This window comes from Anser cygnoides, chromosome 1 (assembly GCF_040182565.1).
Source record: "Anser cygnoides isolate HZ-2024a breed goose chromosome 1, Taihu_goose_T2T_genome, whole genome shotgun sequence".
Lineage (NCBI taxonomy): Eukaryota > Metazoa > Chordata > Aves > Anseriformes > Anatidae > Anser > Anser cygnoides.
This window is the reverse complement of record NC_089873.1, coordinates 95,547,550-95,573,391: the sequence shown is the minus strand read 5'-3', so window position 1 is coordinate 95,573,391 and position 25,842 is coordinate 95,547,550. Positions and strand designations below refer to the sequence as shown.

Sequence of the window (25,842 nt, the reverse complement as noted above, 5' to 3'; positions counted from 1 at the left end):
AGGAGACAGATGAGGTTTCAGGGCAAGAGAATTGACTGTTCTCTGAGAGGCAGAAACCCTCTCTCTCTGCATATTTTGCATTTTATGCATGTAGAAAACCTTTGCTTACAAGACAGGTTGGTTTTAGTACAATGAGTTGTGCTTGTTTAGACACTCCAAAAACAGGCCCTAAAATCCTCCATTTCCCACTGAAGTTAGTAGAAACTGTGATTACTCTGAACCTTTAAAAAGGCAGAGAGTTAACCAGCTGGGCTGAGGCTGCACATACACTTGCTGTCCCCACAAGGATTGTATGACACTGGGCATTACTGGTCTGGACATTTTTAGTTGCTTTCTTAAACATTCTAGTACTTTCCAAACTTCTTTTACCGAACTTTGAAAGTGCTCGTTTGTGCAGACTTGAGCAGCAACACGCTGTATGTTCAACGTGTTAGTCCCACAGATAACCTACAGAAAGATGATTTGCTCAAAAGAGCAAATCTACGCTACATCCAGCCAGCAGCAGCCCACTCCCCCTGTTTGATCACCCATGGGCAAACACTGCTGCAGGGAGCCATGTGTGTCCCCATGCAGGGTTGGTGAGGGGCCTGCTTACCTTTTTCTTTCTTGGGAGCCATGTCCTTGCCAAGCAGAGGTACCTGTGGGACCTCCTTCATGTACTGAGGCAGGTGGGGATACTCCTTCCCGTACTGCATGTGTGGCACCTCCTTGCCCATGTGCTGCATCGGGATGCCTTCTTTGCCCAGCGGCATGTGAGGTACTTGTTGTCCGAGGGCTTGGTACTGGGGCACCTGGGGTGGCAGCTGCTTGATGCCATAGTAGACGCCACCCTGAGTGGACCTCACCAGCTGCAGGTAAATGGCGACAGCCACCGCCAGCAGCTGCACGGGGACCAGCAGCACGGCCATCACCTGTGAAAAAAACAGCAAAACCCACAGTTGGCAGGAAATGGTTTTATATTATGCTTGGTTCATCACCTAGAGCTGCTACTGTGGGCCTGGATGGCGGGAAGCACGGAGTGCCCAGGTGAGGAGAGCGTGTGAGCGGCTGCAACGTGGGGTGAGCTCATGGGGCGCTGCAGGCATCGAGCCCTTGGGGGGTGTCTGGTGTTGTCCCTGCTCACTGCTGTAGGGCTAGGTGCAAGTACCAGGAGTGCTGGCACTGGCCATCAGAGAAGCCTTTTCTCTCGCTGTTCTCTGGTGTTGTGAGGGTTACCGACCAGGTGGTGATATCTCACTCAGTTCTTGTGTTCTGCTGCTGCTCTGAGTTCCCCAGTAGTTTACCTTAGCAGAGCATTTAGAGAAAGGCTTGCTCGTCTTCTAAAACACCTCTCCCTCACTTTGTTCTGTGAACTCTGATAGCTCAAAGGAAATTCGGATGTGATTGTTACTGAGGGAGGATAAACTAAAACTGTGCAGGATACTGTGATTCCGCCATTTTCCTATTTGCGTTTTTCAAGAGGCTTTCTCCCCACAGATATTGTAACGTCACTGTTGTCGTTGAAACAACCAGCAGAAAGTTAATATTTGCTATCCTAACCAGACAAGCGCCGACTAAACCGGGGGTTCCCAACAGCCGCTAGGTGGAGCGCATGCTGCACCGCGGCCTGCCCGCAGCCGCCTTCCCGCCCAGGAGCGCGAGGGCTCGGCCCTCGCCCGCTGCCGTGTGGTGAGGGGAAGCGGAGCCGAGCCCCACAGCGCCTGTGGAGCACCCAGACCCCAAAGGGCAGCCGCTCGCCCTCGTTCAGCAAAGCATTTCAGCAGGGACTTCATCTCCAGTGAGTTCTGCGTGGCTCTTCGCTCCCAGCTCGGTGCTTTGCTGTGAGCTGAAGGGATGGGCGTGAGGTACGCGGAGTCCCTGTCCCACAGCTTGAGCACCCTTCGGCCCCAAGTGACTTCTTTTGGGTCTCTTCTGTCAGCTTTTCTATTCCTTTCTGCACCATAAACTGCACCTAAAAACTGGCTAAGGCCTCGGCTGCCTGTAGGGTAACACCTGCCTCGATGTGCAGGGAAAATCCCAGCTGCTGGAGAGCTTGCAGCTTTCCCTCTGTCGTGGAGGAAGAGCACTGCTTGTGTGAGGAGAGAAACGCCGTTAAACCTTGGGAAGAAAAACAATAGAAGGTGTTGGATAATCTGGGGCTGTTGTTAAAGCCTAGAAGTATAAAGGGCAGGGTGGACTTTGAAGAATGAGGTTATTAAATTAGTGCCTTGCTACTTTGCTGTTCTGGTGGCCAGTTTTTTCCTTTTTTATTTTTTAAAAAATAAATTGCTTCAGTGGAATAAGTGGAGAGGGAAATAGGTAAAATTCCTTCGGATTTAATTTTTCTATTTGTTTTCATAGCAAGATGTGGTTTTTGTGTGCAAGTGGGAGCTATTTGAAGTAATTGAAAAAAATTCCTACGGGGAGACACCAGTCTCCCCACAGAGGAGACAAAACCAAACCTCCTGTGCTTGCCACTGAGCCCCCGGCCCTGCCAAGCCTAATGCAACGCACCTGCAGCTTTACAGGCACAGGGGAAGTTTGTGTGCGTGCGTGGAAATTTTGAGGGCAATCAGGCAAGAGCTTCGAGAGATAGAAAGGCTCCAGAAAACGAGGTGACCTCACTGCATCTGTGTTTCCTTTAAATTTTTTTTCACTTGTCATAACCAAAACAGCGTGGCCTGGAAATGACAGATTGCTTCTAATCTATTGACTTTGGCCGGGGCTAGTGCCTGTGAGGTGGAAGGTGGGGGTTTATTTACTGAGCGACCTCGGGCTAGATGGGACTTGGCCGACATCTTTGTGGGAGGAGGTCAGCGTCTCCCGGCGGCCCCACGTGCGCTGTCTGGGTCTTGGGATCCACCGCAGGTACCTGGGAAGGGACATGCTGGGTGCTGGCCATGTAGCCCAGAGAAAGGGGTCAGGCAAAATTAACCTTGATGAGGAATGAGGTGAAGCTGTGTGTGTGACTGCTGTTGCTCACCGCCTCCCCATAATGGGCTACAGCTCTTGGGGACTGTTTTGGTAAGGCAAGCCTGCCCTGGAGCACAAGGCATCCCTGGGGATGCCTTCAGAGCCGCAGCTCATTGCTTCTTATCCTGCTTGGCTTCTCTGCAAAGTCCCTTGTGTGCTTGGAGGGGGAAGTTGGAGGTCTCTTTCTGCTCTGCAGTTTGTTTCTGAATGCCTGGGTGCATAGCTCTAGTTGTTTGAAGACCTCACTAGGAAGCTATCAGCATCTTTAAAAGCCTAAAAGTTACTGGAAACCTTGGTCTTGGTTTTTTAAAAGAAGTGTATAGATCCTAAACATTGGACAGGTCTGTCAGAGCTTATGAATAGCAAAAGTAGATTCTAATAGCAGTGACACAGAGTAAGGACAATATCAGAGCGAGGAGGAGAAAAATACGTGCTGAAGATGCAGCCAAAGTGTAAGACTTCCCGCACCCTTCACCCATATCTCAACAGTTTTGGGATGACCTCCAAACGCATTCGTGTAGCGTGATCCAAAGTGCTTTCAAAGGTATCTGTCAGCAGAGCGATAAGCTAACTTTGGAATAGGATTTTCCTGGGCTTCTGTCAGAAAGCAATGAGGACGTGTCTACATGTTGATGGCAGGTAAATCCTTAACTGTTTGAATGTCTGAAGAAAGGATGAGGACAAGCTGCCGTGTCTTCACGCACAGCCCAGCATATGTCTCTCCTGCTCCAGCAGATGTGGTGTGGCACGTCATTTTGCTGCCATCGTTCAGATTAAGACACAGTAAATATTTTACTTTACCTAGGGTGGGGCAAGCAACTTGAAGGCAAAGGAAAATTATCCCAAACCACAATGTTCAACTGCTTGTGTGTGAACACGTGTGGTTCTCTCTGTGGGTGAGAGAGAGTCCCTGGAAAAAAAATGCAATTTTACGGGCAAAGCTCAAGTGAGAACATTTCTCAATAATCTCTTTGGTAGAGCTTTTCTCCTGAGAAAACTAGAAAGGACCTCCCTCTGGCTGTTTGTGTTTGTCAGCAGAAACTGAAGACAAAACAAAATGTACCAGCAGTCATAATTCTTAAATTAGTGTGAAGAAATAATGGCTGTTTTAGCCTAATTGGGTGAAGAATGTATGGAAAGAGTGATGCCCGTCTGCGTGGGACTTGAAATCATAGGTGGTCTTGCGAAGGGTGGAAGCCAGACCTTGATTAATCGGTTGTTACAGGGAAGCGACTGCTCTGCAACCAATTTTCAGGTTAAGTAGAACTTAGCAGTGTCTCAGAACCTGGAAGCCACTTGCTCCAGGACTAGCTCTATCGGCTTAATTTGCCACAGCCTGTGAAGTGCAGTGTTTCCCAAAGCTGCACAAGGCGCAGTGAGCATATCTCAGGGACTCAAACTCTTCTGCCGTGGGGTCCTTTCCATGGGGGCTCCCTAAGCTGTGGGACCTGCTCCCCGCTGCATGGAGGGCATGGACTGCCAGCACTTGGGTTTCCACATGGAAATGAGCACCAGAAAACTTGCAAAGTGAGCGTCCCAGTGACACTCGAGAGTTTGCGCCCAGAAGAGTGCTACTAAAAATGTCTGGTGCCAAAAAGCAATGTTCTCTGAGATGTTTTTGGCTTGAGATCAAGAGTGCTTAGGAACATAGCTACTTTTGGAGTATCCTTGATCGCATTACCAAGTACTTACAGTGGTGTACCCAGGGATGACTCTTGTCTTGGGGTGTCCGATCCCACCTGGAACCCCACAAACCTCACTGAAGTCTCTCCCTGTCATACAGAGGCACGCAGGGAAGCAGAGTGCCAAGCCAGCAGCAAACAACGTGGCCCTGCCAGCGAGGAGAAGCACAGCTGCATGGCAGAGCGCTGGCTGGCAGGTCCAAACGCACAGCAGCCCTCTGTGGGGATTTCCCTGGCTCTCGGCTCACAGACAGAGGTATGTGGCATCCCAGGCTGAGGCAAAAAAGGGCTTGCAAGAGGTGATAGCCATTTTCTATTTTCCTTTTTAGTGTTACTTTGGTAACAAATAGCATATATTGTTACTGTTTATATGACATTGTTCCTTAAACCTCTGTGTTAAACCTGCAAGTACATGCACACCCCATGCACCCCTATACTTTTCTTTTAATGTCCCAACCAGCTCTAAAGCATTAAACTAAATCAATGGGCATATCTTTTTCTTTTTTTTTTCCTCCCCCCCTCCCCCCCCTCAGTTTGTAAACCAATTCTAACCCAGCTAGCTTTCTTCTAAGAATTTTTCACAAAATTCACAAAAAAAAAGAGTAGCCATCAAGACTTTAATTCCTGTGGTTGCTCAGCACCAGTGAGTGGCTGGTGTGACTATGACTGGGGAATGCTTTTATGCTTTTTTATGTCAGAAGTCAAGTACGTGGGCTTCTCCTTCCTGGAAGCACCACGGCAATGTGCACGTGACTTGAGCAGTGATCCTCCTAGCACATTGTTGTCCGCAGTTTTCAGACTTGATTTCAAAACTTAATCTCAGCTAAAATTAATCTCTGCAACATTAGTCCTTAACTCCCTTGAGGACAGATTTGTGTATCGCCAAATACTTTCCGAATCGATGTGAGGAGGCATTGTGCTGCACAGAAATTGAATTTCAGTGGCAACTTGCATTTTTAGGGGCAGGAAAAACTGACAGCCTTCTGCTTGCCAGAGATTTTTGTTTGCTCAGTGCTTAGGGTGCCACTTAATATACACATTACCACTTCAAGGTAAAAAAAACTCTTCTGCCTTTCTGTGCCAAACAGGGTTTTATGTCATTTGAACGGATGTTTTCAAATTTGCAATCAAACTAATTAAACTCCTAATTTAGAGGTTTTCTTTTTGTATGTTCAGTTGCAATCCACATATAAACAGGAAGCGAGGGCAACAAAATGTAACTTGGCACAAATTTCCCCTCGAAGTTCCATAACACAAATTGAGAGTAGCTCTACCAATTTAATCTTATTTTTGGCGGTAGAGAGCACAAGGTCTGGGGGGAGACAGCAACCCTGTGCGCAGGCTGAGTCGCACTACCGGGAAGAAATGTCTCTCCCATGCCAGCTTTAGACTGTCCTTCATTTGCCTTCTGACAGTGTCTGCAGTGTCACTGGGGGCGATGCCTGCTTCCTTAGTGGGTGAAGAGTTTACCTTCCTAAAGTGCCTGTGTGCTCAGCAGGGAGGAAAGATCACGGCAAACCGGGATTTGTTAAATGCAGTCCTGCATTCTTGTCTCCTGTGAAACTCTCCCACAAAGATCAGGTTTGTTTATTTTTTTTCCTCCCTACTTTTCACTGCCCCCTCCAAGGAAACAAAGTAGTGTTGAGTGTCTGTGCTCCATTTGAGTTGCTGAGGAACAGCTATTGTTCAGTATGTTAAAAATAAATTAAATCATTTTGCTCAAGGTCTAACAACTGTGTCTGATTATCATGTGGTATTTAGTAAATCTAAGACAGTCATAACAAGGATTGTCACAGTGAACATTTTAAAATGCACACATGCATAAACCTGCTGCTGATGGGGAATATCCAATATGTCATGGATGCTATTTCTGTTTTTTAATTCAAAATGGTGCCTCAAGTTGCTTTCTTAGAGAAGTGTGAAAACATCTAGATAAATGTCTTAATCTTAAAAACAGATTATAATCTATAAACTGCCTTTGGCTTCAGTGGTAATTACACAATCTCTTCTTGCACTGCCTGGGGAGGTATCTTCATTTATCCATTTATAAATCTGTTTCCAAAGATGAAGCAACTGTCTCTGCTCCGATCTTTTTCCAAATAGATCAGTACATGTGCTCGGGCTGGATGGTGATCCAGCTATCTGGGTGAGAATGGCACCATTCAACTTGCCCCGTTTCTTACTTTCAAACAGTGTACATTTGCGTGCGTGTGTCTGTATCTACATACATGTGAAAACACTTGTCTACACACAGATATTTATGTGTGCATGGATGTGAAAACACACACGTCCTTTGCCTTCTCCCTGCACCCAGTCTGCTGCGAGCCCGCCTGGGGGCAGCCAGGCAGCCGTCTCCTGCTCGGTGCGACTTTGGGCATGAGGAGACGGGCACCTCCACCACCCCCGGCTCCCAGGCACAGGGCCCTGCTGATTCAGCAAAGGCAACAAGCTCCTGATTTACGGCATGCACAAGCGGCCCTGCCTTGCCTGGTGGTGCGGATGTGCTTGCATGCAGCACTGCTCAGCCTCGGGGCGGGGAGGAAGGACTGATTTAGGAGAATGCAGAAAAGCATGCAACTCTAATTACGGGATTAGAATTAATTGTAGGTAGTATTTAGCAAATACCTGCCTTTGAATACATTTTCCTGTTCTCTGCCATGCGGCAGGCGCTTGAATCCCCTGCCTAATGCTCTCCTCTGGGCAGTTTGCCTGCGGTCCTGGTGGCAGGCAGCTGTGATGGAGACATCTCAGTGACAGGCTGTGCCAACTCCCTGTGCAGCAGCTGGCCGCGAAGGCGTGGAAACCAGGCCCAGTAACACAAAGCGATCAAAGCCCAGCGCTGCCTGTCTGCTTATCAGCCCCGGTCACCTTCTGGTGCGGTGCCGGGACTGGCTGAACCTCGAAGCATTGATAGCGGGCTGTGGTGGTTACTGGTTGCAAAACGGTGTGGGCAGACAGCTACAGGCTTTCTCTGACAGCCTTCCTTCTCAGCTGGCTCATCACTCTGATGCCAGCCTTGCTCTGGCAGGTGGGCTTTCAAGTGACCCCATGAGATGCCCTATCGATCGGTGTATGGGGGTAGGCAAAGGTGGGGGCAGGAGGCTGTCCCCAGCTGTGGCAACTAAATCGAATTACATGTGACCTGCATTTTCATCCAAACGTAACCAGCAAAGAATTTTCTAAGGGTTAACTGCCAGTTTTACTCTCAGAGAACTTTTAGTTGCTCATTTGATTACTCTTTGTACTAAAAGCAGGCAAATTAAAATACATTATTTGTGAAGGTGCAATGATTCCTAAAGAGGCAAAAAGGATCAACTCAGGCAATATGTGTTTCACTCTACCGCAGACTGTCTCATGACTCTGTAAAGACTGCTTAGAGGGGGAACCTTACATGAGCTGGTAGATCTCAATACATTTAGGAAAACTTATATGTGTTTATAAAAATCCCATTCATTAACATCAGTAATGCACAGGCAGGTGCTACAGTATATATTTTTCTTAAACATGCTTCCTCAAAAGTGGCAATAGACAGGAAAATGCTGATTATAAAACTGCTTTTGTCAATTGCAGTGGTGGATTGTTACAGATGTCACAAAGAAGATAATGCTTATTCTAATAAAAATGTAGATTATTTACAGAAGTATAGGTGACTGCAGGTGTAATATACATTCATATTAGACTTTTCAGACTACGTACGCCACGCTTGGCACCAAACCTGAGGAGACTGGGGAAAAGTGGCCAGAAACTGCTTTTGTGTTTCTCTTGATCCTCAGGCTATAGACAGTCGCTGTTGCTGCTTGCAGTGTAAAAAGGCTGCACTGAGGGCTCCTGGCACCTGTTGGGTACCTGAGGCAGGTGGGGGTGACAGTTCTTTAGGAAGGGATATGTCTTACTCTCTATTATTGTTGAGGAAACAAGAGTTTCTTTGAAGTTTAGACCTATAATTTCCACCTTCTTCCCTCCTCTTTTTAGATATTGGTGAAGTTTGAATGTTTTCCAGCGGCCTAGGTGGCAACCATTAACCACTAACATGGCATCAAAATCATGAAATCTCACCAGGAATGTAATTCTGGGTACAATCATTCTTTGATTGAAGCCTTTGTTACAGAGAAACTTCATTTAATGTGCACCTTTGTAGTGATCATACTCTCACCTTTGCAGCCTGCATTTACTTTAACAGTCCTGGAGTTCTTGGACTGTAAAGCAAGAAATCTGTGAGGGACTAAAGTATTTGGCTTGAACCGTTTGAAACAGTTTATTGGTCCCTGTGACTTCTGTTGCAATCCTGTGGCCTTAAGCTCTGCCTTCTTGCCATATTTGCTTGACTGCCTCATTCTGAAAATGGCAAAGCATAGCATTGCCTGTTCATTTTCCTACTTTGATGGTATAAAAAATGTGTTTTCCTAGCTCTCATCCTCTTGCTGTTTCATGATTTTTTTCTTTCTAAATAAAAGCAAAAGGCTTTTGGAGGTGAATTGTTACCACTTGGAATACTTCCCTTCACTCTGCTTTGATGAGCCTGTCAAGAGAAAGATCAGCTCTTCTCTCCCTTATTTTTCTTTGTTGTGTTCAAACTTTACAGCTTTTCAGGACCCCAAAGTCCCAGTCCACGGGAGATAGGAAAATGGTAACAAATGTCTGCAAAACGTTTTTCTTGAAAAAAATTGCCCGTCTCTTAGAGAATTTTTATTGGAAGGGCATTTGCCATTGAAAGATTTCTGCCCTTTACATACTTTTCCTACCTTTGTTCAAACAGTGGAAGAAATTATCTTGCCTTAGAAGGTTAAGCATACTAGACTACGTCACCCAGATAGAAATCAATGAAGGACGTTTTAAAATTATTTAGCAACAGTTATTTTCCTATTTTACTGTCAAATACTGCAGATATTGTATTTGTTAGGACGTGCTGATCTTAGTCATGACCTGACGCTGTTCCATTCCCATAAATCAAACAGATGCTATCGCATGATCCTACTCCCTAAATGGGTAATTCTTATTTTTATTCTATTTGTCTAGATGAAGGCTAAGATGACAATAACCACAGTTAAGCACTCATTCAGTTGAAGTGGTTTAAAAACTGGGCTGTTCATTTTTTTTAAAGACCCTTTGTTTTGTGGGCCATATCTGGGGGCTGACATGAAGCTGGAAGTTGCTGGATGGTTGATAGTAGATCTACCAACGTACATCTCTTCCTAATTTGGCTCCTTCAGTGCAAGCACTGCCAAAACTCTAATAACATATTGCTCTGCACTGCCACTGTGGCTGAACTACACACATAAATTGCTATGTCACGCCAGACAAATCTACCCATAAAGACCTTCTCCCTTTTCCTCTTGTGCAGCAGGTAAGAAATACTGCTTATTCAAATCTACTTTGCTGCACACTCACTTGAGTAGTCAACGAGCAGGCAGGCAAAGACTGAAATTTATGTTAACAGGTATAATGTGTACAGACCCTATGCAGTTGCTACTTTTCTCCCTTTGCAAGTGCAGAAATAAGAAGAGCATGACACTGTCAAAAAACTTAAAACCTGAGTTGTGAACTCTGCATAGGTTTGATTCAGTGAATACTGATAGTAAATGCTTGGAAAATCTCTCAAAAGCACAGCAAGGAAAAATAATGGCTCTGAAGCACACATGGGCATGCAGAGCTTCCCCCTGCCCCCAGTGCACTTATCCTGGATCCAGGAAAATATACAGTCTTTTAAACATTTGTGTGAAATAAGAAATAAATCAAGTTAGAGGGAGATTCTGTTATCAAAGAAGTAAATACATTGTGTCTCCTTGACTTGAATTGCTTTGGATTAGACCCCTACGATGCCATGAGGCAGAATTTATTTCCAATATGCAATCCAACATCCTGTGGTTCAAAGGACCTGAAATTACTGTATCTATCACCTTGGAATAAACCAACCAAGAGCCAATGGAAATCAGAGCCAAGCACGGAAGACTGAATACTCTCACTTGCTTAAGTCTCACAACTCTCCTCCAAGAGAAACAGCACACAATGTTCAGCATAGCCATTTGGATCCACGAGCAGTAACTGTGAGACTAGCAAGAACGAAGGCCATAAAGCAGGTCAGTGCTCAGCTCTCCTGTCTGCCTGTTACAAAACGTCTGCAGTGGGAACCAGCCCTCGCACTTCACCGATGTCGTGGCCAGGACGGAGGACTACACCAGTGGTGCTGGGCTGAAGAGCCTGTCGCTACCCTGCTACTCAGTTGGATCTGGTGGGGGCACCAGCCTGCAGCCGGCAGCTTTACAAGCAGAGATGGGGTTGGGACTACACAAGCAAATAGGGCTGAAGGGAGAAGTTAAAGGACTTTAATCTGTAATTGAAATTCAAGTCCCTGATCAGCATGCAAACCTTACATGGTGCAGGGAGTGGACCTGAGGCTCCCTTCACGCACTAACATCTCCTGTCCTATGAGACAAGTCTCCTGTGGCTTTTGTCCTCCTGGGGTCTACTGCTCGCTGTGCCAGCTCACCTCCTGCTGGGGCTCTGGGGGTAGGAAAAGGGCACTTCAGTGCCCTTAGCTGAAGAAAGGAGTGAAACCCCTCTTCCACAGCCTGAGTAAGCATCTGCTTGAGCTGCTGATTTCTGCTCATGGTTTGAAGAAAAAATTTGGCACCTGTCTTCAAAAGAGGATTATGGGCTATGAGCTGAGCACAGAGGGACTTGTGTCTGTGTGCTTCATTCACCAGAAGGCTCTTAAAACTATGAGAGAGATAGGATTTAGGATGAACTGCGATCTTCAGCTTTTCCTATTTGGCTGGTTTAGGCAGCTCCCCAAACAGTGGCTTTTGTGAATCCTCCTCTGAGGCACTTAACTCCCCTTTCGCACGTGCACGGAGTCCAGGCATCTAATTCAGGCATGTGGACTCCATTATGGAGCCAGATGCAAACATCCCTTCGTGGATTAGGATCTGAAAGATTTTAAATCCTGTATTGTCAATCAACTAAGGCCTCTGTTTTCCCTGCCTGGTCCTCCTTTTGTTTTAAAATCCAGATTTTTTTGAAGCCGATATGTATTACTCTAATTCTTCTTGTATCTATTCAAAGGAGCGGTTAAGGCATTTGCTAGCTGTTCCCAGGGTGATGTGGTTAAGGCAACAAAGACTGACTTTAGAAAATCCGGAGTCACAAGAATCAATACACTGGAGTAAAATCGTATTCTTCCCTGCTAACTTTCTCCACCAGATTCTTACTGCTGAGTATCAGAACAAAAGGTTCATGGCTACCTACAGGCCACGGCTTACCCGATTCACAAATAAATCCACAAGGCAGATATTTCACTAGCAAGGAAACAGTTCTGTTTCTCCAGACAACAGAATGGCTGTGAGCAGTGTCAGCAGTGCTTAGTACAGGGGGGTTTGCTTTGTTTGACTGTGGGATGCGGTACCTAGTCGAAGTTTGTTTTGTGCTAGGTCAAGAAACATACACAGATTTTCAGATGTTAGTGGAAATCACGTATTCTTAATAGAAATACTTCTAATATACTTTGTCAAAGACTTAGTTAACCATACTAGAGAAGCAGATAAGCGAGAGTATGTAATTATAGCCCACAGGCTCTGAGTTCGTTTATAGAGATGTTTTTTTAGGGCTGAGCTGTATTCCCTGGAAACTGTTGCAAAGTCCTTAATAAATGAAACAAATGAAGTAACAGGCTGATTAGACCCTGCAGGAATGAACTCCCTGAAGGACCATGCTCACAGGTTGTGCTAAAGGTCATCCAGGTACTGAGAAGCAGCCATTGCAGCAAACCTGAGCAGTGCGTGGGGATGGCAAGCCCCTGCCTGAACATGCATGCGTGTGCATTTGCACGCAAATGAAACAAGCAATAAGAACAAAAATACAGGAAAAAACGAACCCTCCACACCAAAACCTCAAAAATCTCCCCCCCAGAAAACAAACCAGAAAACCCAGTCAGCTTTGCTGGTATTAACTGCATCTCTGTTGGCAGCTTGTGCTGGCAAAACCCTGTCACACCACTACCTGGTGGGACCCTGGAGCACAGGGTCTGATTTTCAGCTTCTGCTGCAGCCCCAAGGAGTGCCTGGAGCAAAGCTGAGAGCTGAGGGGCAGAGGCGAAGGTGTTAGCTGAGCTACCAGAGATTTAGCAGCTCTCCGCTTGCAGCGGAGGGGCAACCTAACCTCCTCCCTCTGAGATCTCCTATAAGGTGAGGGATTGCTTGGCATTCATGTTTGCAATGGGTGGCTCTTTCTTTTGATACCCTTTTCATCACAGGCTTTTGAAAGTAATGCCTCAGAGAGAGGAAGGAAGGCAAAATTATGGAGAGTTTTCATCTCTTAAACTATAGTATAAAAAAGTACAAACTACTGGTACAAGGTAACGCTGTTACTTTTACATGCAGATTTGGAAGGATTAGTTTAAAAAGATATCTGTCAAAAGAGCGTATCTTCTTTTCACCCCAAAAAGCAGCACCAGTAATCAAAATCACGAAGAAATTGAAAACAAAACAGCAACAACAAAACACAGAAAAAACCAAAATGAAACAAAAGTGCCCCAAACCCAACATGCAGTATCTCACATTTTTTGGCAGTTTTGTCTTTTGCCTGTTTACACTCTGGACTTGATTTTCTCCTAATGTGTGCTTGTACAAAACTCATAAATCAACTTTGAGAACTGCTGTTAACTTCTTCCCCTGCCTCTCCTTTTCCTGAATTCCTTCTTATTTTATCTTTCTTCTGTCTATGACTAATAGCTATACCTTGTTTTATCCTGTCTTGTACTTGTATTTATTTCCCAAAAGAGGCAGAGTCTCTTAACACTGGTCAGTTGAAAATTATTTTCTTTTTTGATATTATAGTAACGATTACGTGCTGTTATGCCTTTAGTTTGGAATGAACTCCTCATCTTGATTAAATGTGATGCCTGAAATAAACTTGTCTTAAAAGGACTAAGACATGACAAATGATCTGGCATAAGAGGAGAGATTCTTGCTTTCCTTCCACTTGCAAAAATCAGTACATTGCAACCACACAGAGCTGGTGTGGCATTCATAACATGCTGATAACTTACAGAAGAAAAGACAATCCTAATTATGTTTAATTTGGAAATGCAAAATTGTTAACGCAATATTGTTGAAGAATTTTTCTTGCTAGAAAGAAACTTATGTCTTATCAGTTCCCATGCATCAATTACACTGGTAAATATATATATATATATTAAGTAAATATATATATATATTTCCTAGAGTTCAGTAATTCAGGCCTCCACAACTGTAAAGAAAACTCCGTATGATCTGGAACAGATTTTTCTCAAGTGACTCAATTAATCGCTTCCATGTGGCAATTAGCAACATTAGAAGCTTGTGAAATTCAGCAGCTGGGGAACTGGTCACTTGTACAGATGGGCAAGTTGACATATATCGATGACCCCATTATTTTTTAATGAGAACTATAACGTGTATAAAACTTGCTAGTTGTTAGATATTTTTATATGGCTCTCAACTTATAGACTTATAAACCTAGGCAGTTAGTCATGCATTAGACCATGGCCTGTTTTTCTTAATCAAGCGAAACTACAATGAGAATTTTGCTCAATTAAGAACAGAAGAATTTGGCTGAGCTTTACTAAATTCTTGGCAGTCGGCAAAAACTGGCCTTTCCAACAGTAAGTGCCAGTGCAAAATATTTTAGCGAGGAACAAATGTCAGTTCAGATCTACAAAATTCCCATTTTCAGGCGGTAAAATTGGAATCACTCTGGTTTGTATTAGCTTAAAAACACCCAGACCCTGTCCTACTGTTGTGTAGCTAAATAAACAGGTATCCACCGCTGGCCCAGATTCTGTCCTTAGTTATGGTAGCATGGTGACTGCAGTGGAGGTAATTCCTGCATAAAAGCAGAATAACCAGTATCACCGAGTCCAGACTTTTCTATATGCTCTGTTTATCGATGCTGGTGGTCTGCTGTGGAAGTGATCACTGTGGTTAAATGTATGTTTCATAGCGGACAGCAGTGATTGTTGTAGAGTCTGTTTTACAGCATCCCATCTTGCTAGTGATGATACTTGATGGGATACTGCAGATGAACAATTTCACTTGTCTAGTGCCTCTAAACTACAAGGAAAGCTTCCAAAGATGGAAGAGTTGGAAGAGAAGTGGGAGAGAGCCTTTCCTTTGATTTTTTTTTCTTTTTTGAAGGAAATGTTTTTCTTCTTATCATTCTTTTCATCTGTTCAAAACTCTCCCAAAATCTTCCTGTAAACTGGGCTGAAGATGTCATGAGAACAGACGTTATTTCACATATCTGGTATCTTTTTTTTTGACTGGCAACAACGATCCCATTTAATTAAATGAAAGCAGATTTTGAATGTCTGTTGATGTTCTACAGGCAGTAGGAGAAGGAGGGAAGAACCTGTAAAGTAAACCTATCAATTAAATTAAAAATACATACTTATGTTCAGACTTGACTATTGCTTTGCAAAGAACTCCCCAAAAAACATGTACATGGATCCCATTTCCTGCAGAAGTTTGCTTTAAGCACCCGTGGAGTCGATGCATCATACTTCAAAGATTTCCAGTTTAGCTAGAAGAAGGGCTGTAAATGTTCTGCTCATATTACTCACCATGGCTTAGCTGATGCTATCAACCAGCCCGCTTCATACCTGCGGAAAAGACTACTTCTCTTTGGCCTGCTAGAGAGCTCTGCAGGCCAAGTGTCAACACTGCAATCGGGTCTATAAATCTTGTAGATTATTTGTGCTGGAATTTCTCTTGCCATTGTGATGAAGAAATAATTGAGTTGCAGAACTCCATCAGTACATATGAAGCTCATTGAATTTTCTTCTCTAACAAAAGCATTATTTTGTAAATGGAAAAAAAAAGTATAAATGCAAGCAGATACATATGGTTTTGATTTTTGGACCCATATAATTATATAATTATTTTTGCCAAATAACATGACATGGACAAGTTATATGTTAGCCTTTTTTCTAATTTAGCCAAAGTGATCATGTATATTGTGTGCTGGCTACACACACTACTATGTTTGATCTTTGTCCAGCCAAAGAAAATGGGTGCAAAAAAAAAAAAAAGAAAAGAAAAAAAAAAGGCATGGGAGGACCCAGGGCTTCTAAATGTGTCAAACTCATTACAAAAGACACTTTAAACTTACTCATCATTCAGTCTTGTCAGTGATGATGCCTCATTGACTAAAAATAATGATCCTAAATTGAATTGATTTGTAAAGAAATGCAGCAGTGCCATACTTTTCCCTTGTAATTATTATATAGATGATTCTTAAGAAGAACACAGTTTGAAGGTTACCACATTTTAAAATGCACATCTATGGCCTTGCTCAGCTGTGTGCTGCCAAAGCACGCACATTACAAATGAGCTGAGGTGGCAGAGTCAAGGTCCGGAAAAGCCAATTCTTTTTTTTTTGTTGTTGTTGTTGTTATCTCTGCATGTGGGGCTGATGCTCTGAATCAAAATGGGGAAATAGGCACAAGCTGAAAGTTTACTGTTCTCATAAGATAGTCTTTCTTTCTGATAGTGCAGGAGGGGAAGGGATCCGAAAATGATAATTGCGAAATACTGTTCCTGCCTCCTAACAGGACATGCTGCCCCTTGAGATTTAAGAAAATACCTGGCTGCTGCTTCTTCCCCGTGAACTCCTAAGAATAAACTCAGATGTACGAGTATCATTTTTTAATTTCATTATGGGAAAGGCAGGCCTGATCCACCAGCCCCTGCTCCCTCTCTGCACACGTGTGTGTGAATCGCTGCTATTTCTCCCTATATTGTTTGGCATGCTCCAGCCCTTGCTCACAAATTTCTCCCCCTCCTGCCCCCAGGCATTACAGTTTGTAGTGGTGAAGGAAAGAGGAGCAATGAAGAGAAGTCGACCGACAACCAGTAGAACTTATTAAGGTCCCCCAGCTCACACATCCGATTTAGGACACATCTGGAGTTCAGCTGTGAGCAGCCATGACTTAGCAAACCAACCTGTGCTGAGCACCAAGGAGCTGCAGCCTGGCGGGCTGGTGGTACATGTGCCGCCTGCTTTTGAGTTAAACTTTGATACCTCTGCAATACGCTGCAGATACTTCTGGGACCACAGAGTGGGTATTGCTGCACTTTGCCATTCGCCTTCTGTTCCTCGTTTGCAAAATGGGTCTGGAGCTCTGAGCTCTAAGTGATGTTGTAAGGAGAAGCACATAAAGCATTTTAATGAGGGCTATAGTAAGTAATCAGTCTTCTCTTATCGTTCTCATGCTTGTGTGTGTCTAACACATTTATGGAGAGAAGAAACGTTTGCTGGCAGTAACCTCTTCCATATACTACATTGTTTCTCAGTCTCCAGTCCCCACAGCTGACTGTTTACATGTCTCTGTGAACCTTTGTCTTTAAATAAAACCGCACAGAGACCACAAGCCACTCTTGATGAGCAGACGCATTTATTCAGGTTCTCTTCAGGCGTATGAGACCCGAAAGAATAAAGTTCCTCAAAATGTATTTGTCAAGAAGATGAGCACTCAAGATAAACAATGTAGCAGAGGCCAAAAGAGAAATTAAAACAGGACATTCCCCCCATCTGGTTTGCTTAAGCAAAATCAGATGGATTTGACTCTGGGGACCTCAGGACTGGAGCTGCCTTTTTTTTTTTCTTTTTCTTTTTTTAAATCCATGTATATTGGAACTGTATTTGCAGATCATATGAAACTGTAGGTGCTGCCCTCAGTTTTTCTTAAATGCTCACTGTATTACACAGGTTCTTTATGCTATTGCTGCTTCTGCATTCATTAATTGCTCTGAGTAAATGCAATCCATAAACTGTTTTTAACCCCATTACCACAAGCACACCCTCTGTGCCTTTAATTACAGCAGCTTTCATGAACACTTGCCTTTGCAGTCTGCAATGCCGTAAAGAGATGAAACAGTACTTCTTAAGTAAAGGGACACATTTCTTTGTCTTGCTATTGTCATTTATCCTGGGTTGGATCACTGTTTTGTATGTTTTGGGGCCACCTGAAAATGCCTGGATTCTGTACAGTAACTATTAACTCCAGTTTAAAAACCACCAGAGTAAGGTTTTGATTTGTTTTTGTTTAGTAAAGATGTGCCAATTGGTCTTTGTCCTGAAAGGCTTGAGTCCACCTCCAGCCGCCCACATTAAGGCTCAGCTGCTCAGGCTGTGCCCTACTTTTGGGGCTCCTGCTGACTTTACAGCTAGGTACTGCTAATGAAAGTGAAACGGTGAAAAAAGAGCTAAAACGGCTGGGTGAAAACAGCCTCTGAAAGCAGTGGAAAGGTTGGCGCTTGCACAGTTGTATAAAGGAAATACCGTTGTTCCTAAGGACAAGTTACTGTTTCTACAGTTACAATTTAACACGTTTCTCTCTTTAGCACTGAAGCCACACGCTGGTGTACACCGAGGCTCAAAGCAAACACGGTATCGGGCAGCTCAGGGACAGTCAGCTGGTATGAGCAATATTAGCTTTGTAAGCCTCGCATGGAGCTTTATTTGATTCCCTGCTGAAGTATTTAGTAGATGAAATGGACTTGATAATTTAAACCCAACTTTTCTAAAACAAGTCGAGATAGAGTCACCTTAAGTAATTTGTGGCGTTAATCAAGCAGACGATCAGATGTTTATGAATCCTTATTTGTAACCAAGATAAAAAATGGATTGATAACAAATGTATTTATAAAATCAAGCCCGTAGTATCTCGAATGTTTCAGCAGTGCATCTGAAGATCAAATGCTTCTTATCGATGCATACATATTTATCTACTGACAGGTACTACAGGCAATTCAAGTATTTGCTGGAGCAGTCTTTGAGCAGTGTGGGAAATGCATTGAGTTTTCCTGGGAAGTCAAAGCTTTGAGAGCGCAGACGTCTCCTTACTGAAGCTGCCCCTGGGTGGCGTGAGCGATCCACTTGAGCACAGGCACAGCCCTGACAGTTGCTTGAAATTGTTTTAAAAGCAAAATAATAAAAGCATGTCCTCATAATTTTTCTTTATTTGGGTGCTACTGGTGTCATAGCTACGCCTTCACCTAGTATTTGCTGGGGCACAGCTGTGTTATGCTGCCTTCTAGTCAGAACGATCATGTCATGATAAATGATAAAGATATTTCTGACAATGGTAGAATCTTGTCAGTGTTCAAAGCTTGTTTAAAAAGAGCATATTCCTGGTTTTGGCCAGGGCAAATCTGATAAAACCTGACTGTTATCAAATATAGAATCTTAGAATTGTGTCGGTTGGAAAAGACCCTTGAGATCATCAAGTCCAGCCATCAAGCTAACGCTGCCTTGTCCCATCGCTAAACCACTTCCCTTAGTGACACGTCCCCACATCTCTTAAAGACCTCCAGCAGTGGGGACTCCACCACTTCCCTGGGCAGCCTGTTCCAATGCTTGACCACCCTCTGCATGAGGAAATTCTTCCTGATATCCAATCTAAACCTCCCCTGTGGCAATTTGAGGCTGTTTCTTTGCATCCTCTCACTTGTCACCTGAGAAAAGAGACCGACATAGCTTTCCTTTTAGTCCTTTCTGTCTTCTAGTTTTTGTGTAGTTTTTCAGATGTTTTTAATCTCTCATTCATCAGAAGGCAAGGGACTTTGTTTTCTGTCTAGCCCAGAAGTGGATTGAGGTGGAAAGTGCTCTGCTCTGAGTTCATCAAAACCTTTCTGCTGGTTGGTAGAAAGTGTTGAACACCAGCCCTTTGATGCCAATCTTGCCGTATTTAGGGAAGAAAGGGAATGAGTTTTGTAGAGTCTCCGCAGTTCCTATGCAGTTATACTTCCCATTTAGGGGGTCACACTCATTCCTGTCTAGGTTTAATCACCCGTAGAAGGGTGTTTGTACCTCGTACTTGACCATTGTAAGAGGAGGTAGCATTATGCTGTATGTTCAGGCATTTATTCTGCTCTGTTCAGCATTACTAAACCTAAGAGCAAAATACTGCATCTATCTATAGGTAAAAAGTGAGGGGGAAGAGGAAGTGCAAAAGAGAGGGAAGCTAAAGGAGGAGTGTCTGGAGAGAGCATCTGCCTTTAGCTCCTGAAGGATGCTAAAGAAGGATGTGAAGGGCTGTGTTTCACAACAGCTGGAACAGTTTCTGCCTGAGCTTGGAGGACAAAGTGCACAGAGCTCCCAGGCATCTGAGGCTGGGAGCAGCTCCCTCATGATGCTGTTGGCTGCACCAGCAGGAGGGGCAGGGAGCCCCCCAGGTGCCTCGCAGCACCTGCAGGCACGACATGGGCTCTAGCGTTTGGCACTTGTAACACGTACACAGACTCCCACTGCATGATCCCTGAGATGTTCTGGGGTTGCAAAGACAGGAACACAAAGTACAAGCCCTTTTAGGAGGTTAAATGAACACATGTCACAAGAAATTTAGCCAACACCTGGATCACCTACTGTCCTATTTTTACTGTTTAATCCTTTTCACACTCCTAAGAGGTCCCTGGATATTCCATTGCCCATGAGATGCACCCAAAGACAAGAATAATGGGATTTTTTTCTTTTCCTAGTTTGGTGCCTCAGCAGTACATGCCTGAAATAGGGGAAGTAGCACTTTCACAAAAAGCAGTGATTGCACTCACTTCCTAAATACATAGGTAATAAAACTCTTTAGATTTCTGAGATTATACATCTCCGGAAAAACAGTCTCCGCTTGGTTTAAATTTACTATAGTCCAGGAAATAAAAATGTCATCATTCATATTTCACAGGCCAGAGTTAAGACTTTCCTAGGGGAGATAATACAATAATATCCAGAGAAGAGAGTGAACTCACTGCAGGCAAAAATTGTAATCAAAATAATAATAAATTAGACTCCTCCAACTCTCCTTTGGTTCAGCTACAGACTGGAAGAGATTTCTCAGAAAAGCATTTGACATTTTATTGTGACCATGCACTGGATGGAAAAAGAAGAATATCACCTGTTAAGAGTTAACATTTTAGGACTCTTCCTCCCCATGCTAAATTCAATATTTCATTTTCAGCAACAAAGCTGCCAGCCACTTGGATTAGCTGAAGCTGGGTAAGCCTTTTAGATTATCAAATGTCACATGAAAAAATACCAGGGAAGCTGGGGCTGAGTAAGTGTTAAAGCTTTGTTAGGATGGCGTGGCCTCAAAAATAATTGTTGATGCCAAAGACAGAGCTTTCCTACTTCTTTCAGGCCAAGCAGAGATGCCAAGTATACAGAATTGGAAGCCGTCTATCTTTTTTTCTTTTCTTTTTTTTTCTTTTTATTTGCTTGATACTGTGCAGACAGCAGAGACAAAATACCAAAAATGCCTGAAATCCTTATGACCTTTCACTGCAAACTGTGAACTTTGTCCGCTAAACTCAAATTTCTATGTACACTGCCAGCACAGGCTCCATGCTGTTGCTTTTTCTTCATCTTCCCAGTTTATTGTGTACTGGGGGACAGCCTCCCAAGCACTGGGCAGGAGGGGGAGCCTGAGCACATTCCAGACCCTTTTGCAGGTTCAAAATACTAAGTCTCTGTGCCGTGGATTGCTTAGAAATACCTGTAAGGCGAGCAGAGCAGCATGAAACACGCTGTTTGCACACAAAGCAAGTATTCTACAGCCATCAGCTGGTGCGGCTCACATTCCTGCCTGTGTGCTGATGCCACGGTGCTGCCTAGCTGGCCCCATTTACGCCGTCTCCCATTTACGCCAGGAATACTCAGGCTACTGTAGAGCAAACGGTCCAAAAATGCTTTCAGTAAACGATTGTGTCAGCTTCTCAACTAAAAGGTCTCTGATTTCAGCTTTGTGCTCTGGTATTCCTCTACCCCTGGTAAATCATGAGCTAGACTGCTGCAGAGAATAAGTACGGGGGAATTTCAGTTAGATGAAGTAGAAAAGGCTCCTGTAGAAAACTGCCATGAATTGTAATATTGGACACTGTTTGCATACCTATTGCAATTGAGAAAGGATAAAGATAACCTTGTTACTTAAACAAAACCCAACAACTGCATCAAAATCCTTTGAAACTAAACAGAAGGTTGAAATATGTAATAGATATTTTAGCTGAAGGTTCACTTACTAACCTGATAGATTCATGGGCTATCATTACTACTGGGTAATCCTTTTGACTGTATTTCAAGTTCTATTCTGCACTGTGGTAACATTCTCTGAACATTACAAGACAAAGTTCCTGTGTCTGAACCCCTAGGTCTAGAAAACTGGTCAAAAATGTGACATTTCTAGAGAGACTCCTGCATAGAAAATGCACTGATGTTTCCTAAAGAAACTCAGTGAGTTCGCAGGGAATAATTGCGTTGAGAAGTTATGCCAGTGGGGCTTTTGAAAGAAGGCGTTTGCTTAGTGCTGCTTATCCCTGGACAGAGAAGCTATGAGAAAACATGTGGAATACGTTTGCAACGTGGTGACTGCAGCTATATGCTCTATCTGTTGCTGTTACTGAACTGTCTGTTATCAAACCATACCCTTCAGCACATAGCCAGGAGGATTTATGCTTAATGCAAAGCCCATAAAAAGACTTAACTGTTTCCCAAATCAGACAGGCATGTTTTGCTAGTCTTCCATGGAGTTGCTGTTATCAGGATAAAAATATGCCTTTTTTTTAGCCTAAGCACCTTGAGTTAGCTGCTTCTCCTCACACTGCAGAGGAGCAGCCCCTGCGCATCACAAGGCAAAATGCTTCTGGTGAGCTTGACCCTGCAGACCAGAAGCAAGCTTGTGCGTGTGTGTACGTGTGAGGTGGCCTGGGGAGCCTGAGCAGCAGAGAATTACAGAGCGGCAGGTCCTGCAGGGCTCTGCGCAGCCTGGGGTTGTAAACGTGTCCTCATCATTGCTGACAGCAAGCAGGAGGTATCCCCAGAGTAGCCCCGAATTGTATGATTTGTGGAGGCAAGTTCATCTGGTTATTCTTCTCTGTTCCTCAGTACCAGAGCTTTATGTGTCAATTGTCACTACTAAAGCCCTAAAGAAGCCCCTCTTCGTCAAAACACAGACAAAAGCAGCCCTTGGGTTTATGCGCAATAATATTCGGATTAGTTAAAGAAACCTCATTTGCCAATAGGAAAAGAGAAGTAAATTTCTAAGCTATTGAATATGCTGTGCTTGGAAAGGATTATTTCTTCTGTAATTCCTCTTTAATTTCCTCCCATCAGAACTGCTGAGAGGAGTCTGAAGCTAGCTTTTCAAGAGACTAAAGGAGTTCGTCCACTGATTTCTTTTGAAAAATCAATGGACCTGGAAATGTAAGATAACATTTCTATAAACACATGAGTAATATGAGGTTTAAATTCCACTAAAAATCGTCTAGGGCTTCCAACTCCCCAATTCAGACAGGGAAAAGGAAGACTAGCAAACTAATCCGTATTATAGATAAACAGGGATTGAATGGAGGGACATAGGGCACAGGAAAATGAGGAGGAAACTGGGGACTGAGAAGACTGTGTTCATGGGGTTTAAACACGGAGAAGCATAAAGGGCCACGGAATAAAGGATAGACAAAGAATATCAGCCTATACAAACTGAAATGTTACTTTCAGTCACCTTACTTTCAGTCACCTAGATTTGCCTTTGATTTTGAGGGAAAATCACTAGGACCACATAAAATTAAATAACTTGATCATCTGACTCATTGCCTATGAATTCGGCACAATAGGTTTCCTCGTTCTTCTCCCTGATCAGATTATGAAGTGTCTGAAGTTAAACTAAACTACTCATTCTGGTAACCTTTCTGAATAGTTTTGCTTTGTTCATTTCAATTGTCTTTTTTCAATTTAAAAATATTATTCAAATACCACATTTGGGTGGGTAGTGACTACCATGACACTGTGTAGAAAACCAAAGCAATCTGAAGCAAGCTAGACAATCCGAGTACATTTTTAAAATACCATATTGCTTAAATAAAATAAACTTAAATCCCTTAGTCTAGCAATTACTTTCAGATGTTTGATTGTTTATTTTTAAAGAGCTGTCATATCATCCATTTAGAACTGACGAACACTATTTTGATATCTTCACGAGTTTTCTCTAACATCTGCTCCCTTCCTTACATCGTGAACTACACACTCATCTTCATTGTCTCTTGTATTTATCTTAATTTCGCTGTATTTTATTTTATTGGAGGAAAAACTTCGCAGAGCTGTTTGTGGCAAGATTTAGTTACAGGAAACCCAAAAACTAAGCCCCAGTTTCAGCTGAGACAATTAGACTGTTGATTTTGGTAGGAGCTCAGGACTTCTATTGGACCCAAATGCCTTTCAAGTCTAATTGCCAGTTGATGCTCAAGTCTAAAAATTTTCTGTATTTTTGCTACAGATATTGGGCTTTGTTTCCCTTTAATTTGAGGGATATTTCTATCCAGATCTGAATGTTTTGCTGAAATTATTCTCTATTCACTGGAATAGATTAAAACGAAAAGAGAAAAAAAAGGAAATAATAACATTTTCCAGAACTCTCAACGATTTCTTAGGCTTTTTTTTTTCCTTTCTTCTTATTTCTCTGTGCTTTGATATCTCTCTATTGTTGAGTACAGTGTTTGTTTTTCTCAATGCAATTTTGCCATGCATGAAAAATAGCAAGTGCTAGTTTGCACTGTCTAGCCTAGCTGTTGCTTTTTACTGTCTGGCATATATGTTTAATGGTCTGTATTCCTATTTCACCTGCTGTAGGTGAAGGACTCTGAGGTTTGTTGAAGTGATCTATATTATTGTATAACACTGGAAAATCTCTCTCAAAATGTTTGAAGAAATTACTAATAAAAATATCAGTGCTCTCACAGAATGTGTTAATCAGCTGCTATATAACCTTCACAGCCAAGTTATCAAAATCCACTGCCGTTCTTGGATGTATGTTTTATTGCTAGGGGGATTGGGCTCTAAAACTTTCTTATAGATGCTCTGGGAGAACTTAAATACCAGCAGGAATGCATTTTATACTCTATTAACGTTTTGTGGGCTGGGGCCTTGGGCTATACGGTTTCTTCTTTTTATTTTTTTCTCCTTTTTTCCTTTATTTTTGTGTAACCCCGGGATAGCACCCTGTCTAGGGACAGACTCCAGGGGAGTGGGTCTCAGGGCCAGCTCCCACAGCTGGCAGCCACTGAGCATCGAGCCGTGGGCAAGTCCGCCCCAGTGCCCAGAGAAGCCCAGTGAACTCTCCAGGCAAGGTGTCTGCCAGGGCTGGTGTCTGGAGCAGTGTACTTGTGGAGTCGTGCTTGTATTGACTCTGCTGGTTCCCTTTCAGACAAATTCTGCAGGATTTCTCTGAAAGAGAGGCGCACGATTGAACATGGCGCTCGTCTTCCCAGAGAGCTGTTGAGAAAGTCTGAGGAATTTACGCGATTAATTTGTAACATTTGGATTCTTTTAATTAGCCATCTAGAAACCAAAACAGAGCGCAGGACACTACTGCAATGTAGCTTGTTAAGCAATAATGCATTTTTTCTTCCAAAAGTCACACTTGATAACAAACAATAGTCATAAGCATAAGATGACTGTGGATACTATGAGCTAATGTCTAGTTGTCAGAAACTTTTCCATTAGGGCTCCAAATGATGTTTAACATATTCTTCCCGTTATTGAGCTAAACTAAACATTGCATTAAACGTGGATTTCCAAATGAATGTTACTGCTGTTTGCCTTCACATATGCATACACATGGATTCAGACACGTGTACATATGTATTTTGGATATTGAAAGTACATCAACAGCATAGTTCACTATATTCTCAGGGTAAAATGTTTTTTGTCATCCCTTTTTAATGAAACCCATCCTTAATCTTTCCTGACTGTAAAAATAGACTTTAAAAAGGTTCTTTTTTTTTTTTTAAGAAAAAAAAAGTTACATGTCATTTCCTATTAAACTATGAAGAGTGTCTGAAAGAGTAGATTTTCTTTTAATCTAGGAAAGAAGATGCTGTTGAGGATAATCACCAAAGTATGTGTACCATATATTTTTCTACTCAAAAATCAAAAGCTTTGGTGTGTAGCAAACACTTGAATAACTTATCAAATCCTATTTGGTGCTCACTTTAAGACAACTTCTGTTTTAAGCCTTTGCACTCTTGTTCTGGCATTATGCATAACTCATTCAGGATTTCAAAGCTGGATATACTTACATTTAGATATCAGGACAGGGCAGAAGAAGGACAGGTAGTTTGCTTTTCACTGTAAGTGACCTAGATTTCCTGTCTGTGTAAGGCCCGGTGTTATTTTGTTGATTTTAAGTTGGTCC

The 25,842-nt window shown here is 43.1% G+C and overlaps 1 protein-coding gene and 1 long non-coding RNA gene across 7 annotated transcripts in view; one reads left to right on the top strand and one right to left on the bottom strand.

Annotated features, from left to right (window-relative positions):
• COL8A1 (collagen type VIII alpha 1 chain) overlaps window positions 1-25,842 on the bottom strand; it is an 86,588-nt gene that overhangs the window by 3,127 nt on the left and 57,619 nt on the right. For 2 of the 4 annotated variants that reach the window (XM_048058152.2, XM_066990385.1), the window contains 2 exons: window positions 25,727-25,842; window positions 596-911 (listed from right to left, as the gene is read on the bottom strand). In XM_048058152.2, coding sequence (XP_047914109.1) covers window positions 596-908 — 313 coding nt within the window. In that variant the 5' untranslated portion in view covers window positions 909-911; window positions 25,727-25,842. The remainder of the gene's footprint in view (window positions 1-595; window positions 912-25,726) is intronic. The other 2 variants (XM_066990386.1, XM_048058153.2) reach the window with 1 other exon arrangement.
• LOC125182110 (uncharacterized) lies at window positions 907-25,727 on the top strand. Of its 3 annotated transcripts, none has more exons than XR_010828605.1 (3): window positions 907-4,890; window positions 6,050-6,215; window positions 18,405-25,727. It is a non-coding gene; the product is annotated as an uncharacterized lncRNA (long non-coding RNA). The 3 variants fall into 3 exon arrangements; XR_007161133.2 differs by lacking the exon at window positions 18,405-25,727 and having other exon boundaries at window positions 907-1,777; window positions 4,736-4,890; window positions 6,050-17,420; XR_007161134.2 differs by lacking the exon at window positions 18,405-25,727 and having other exon boundaries at window positions 907-1,844; window positions 4,736-4,890; window positions 6,050-17,420.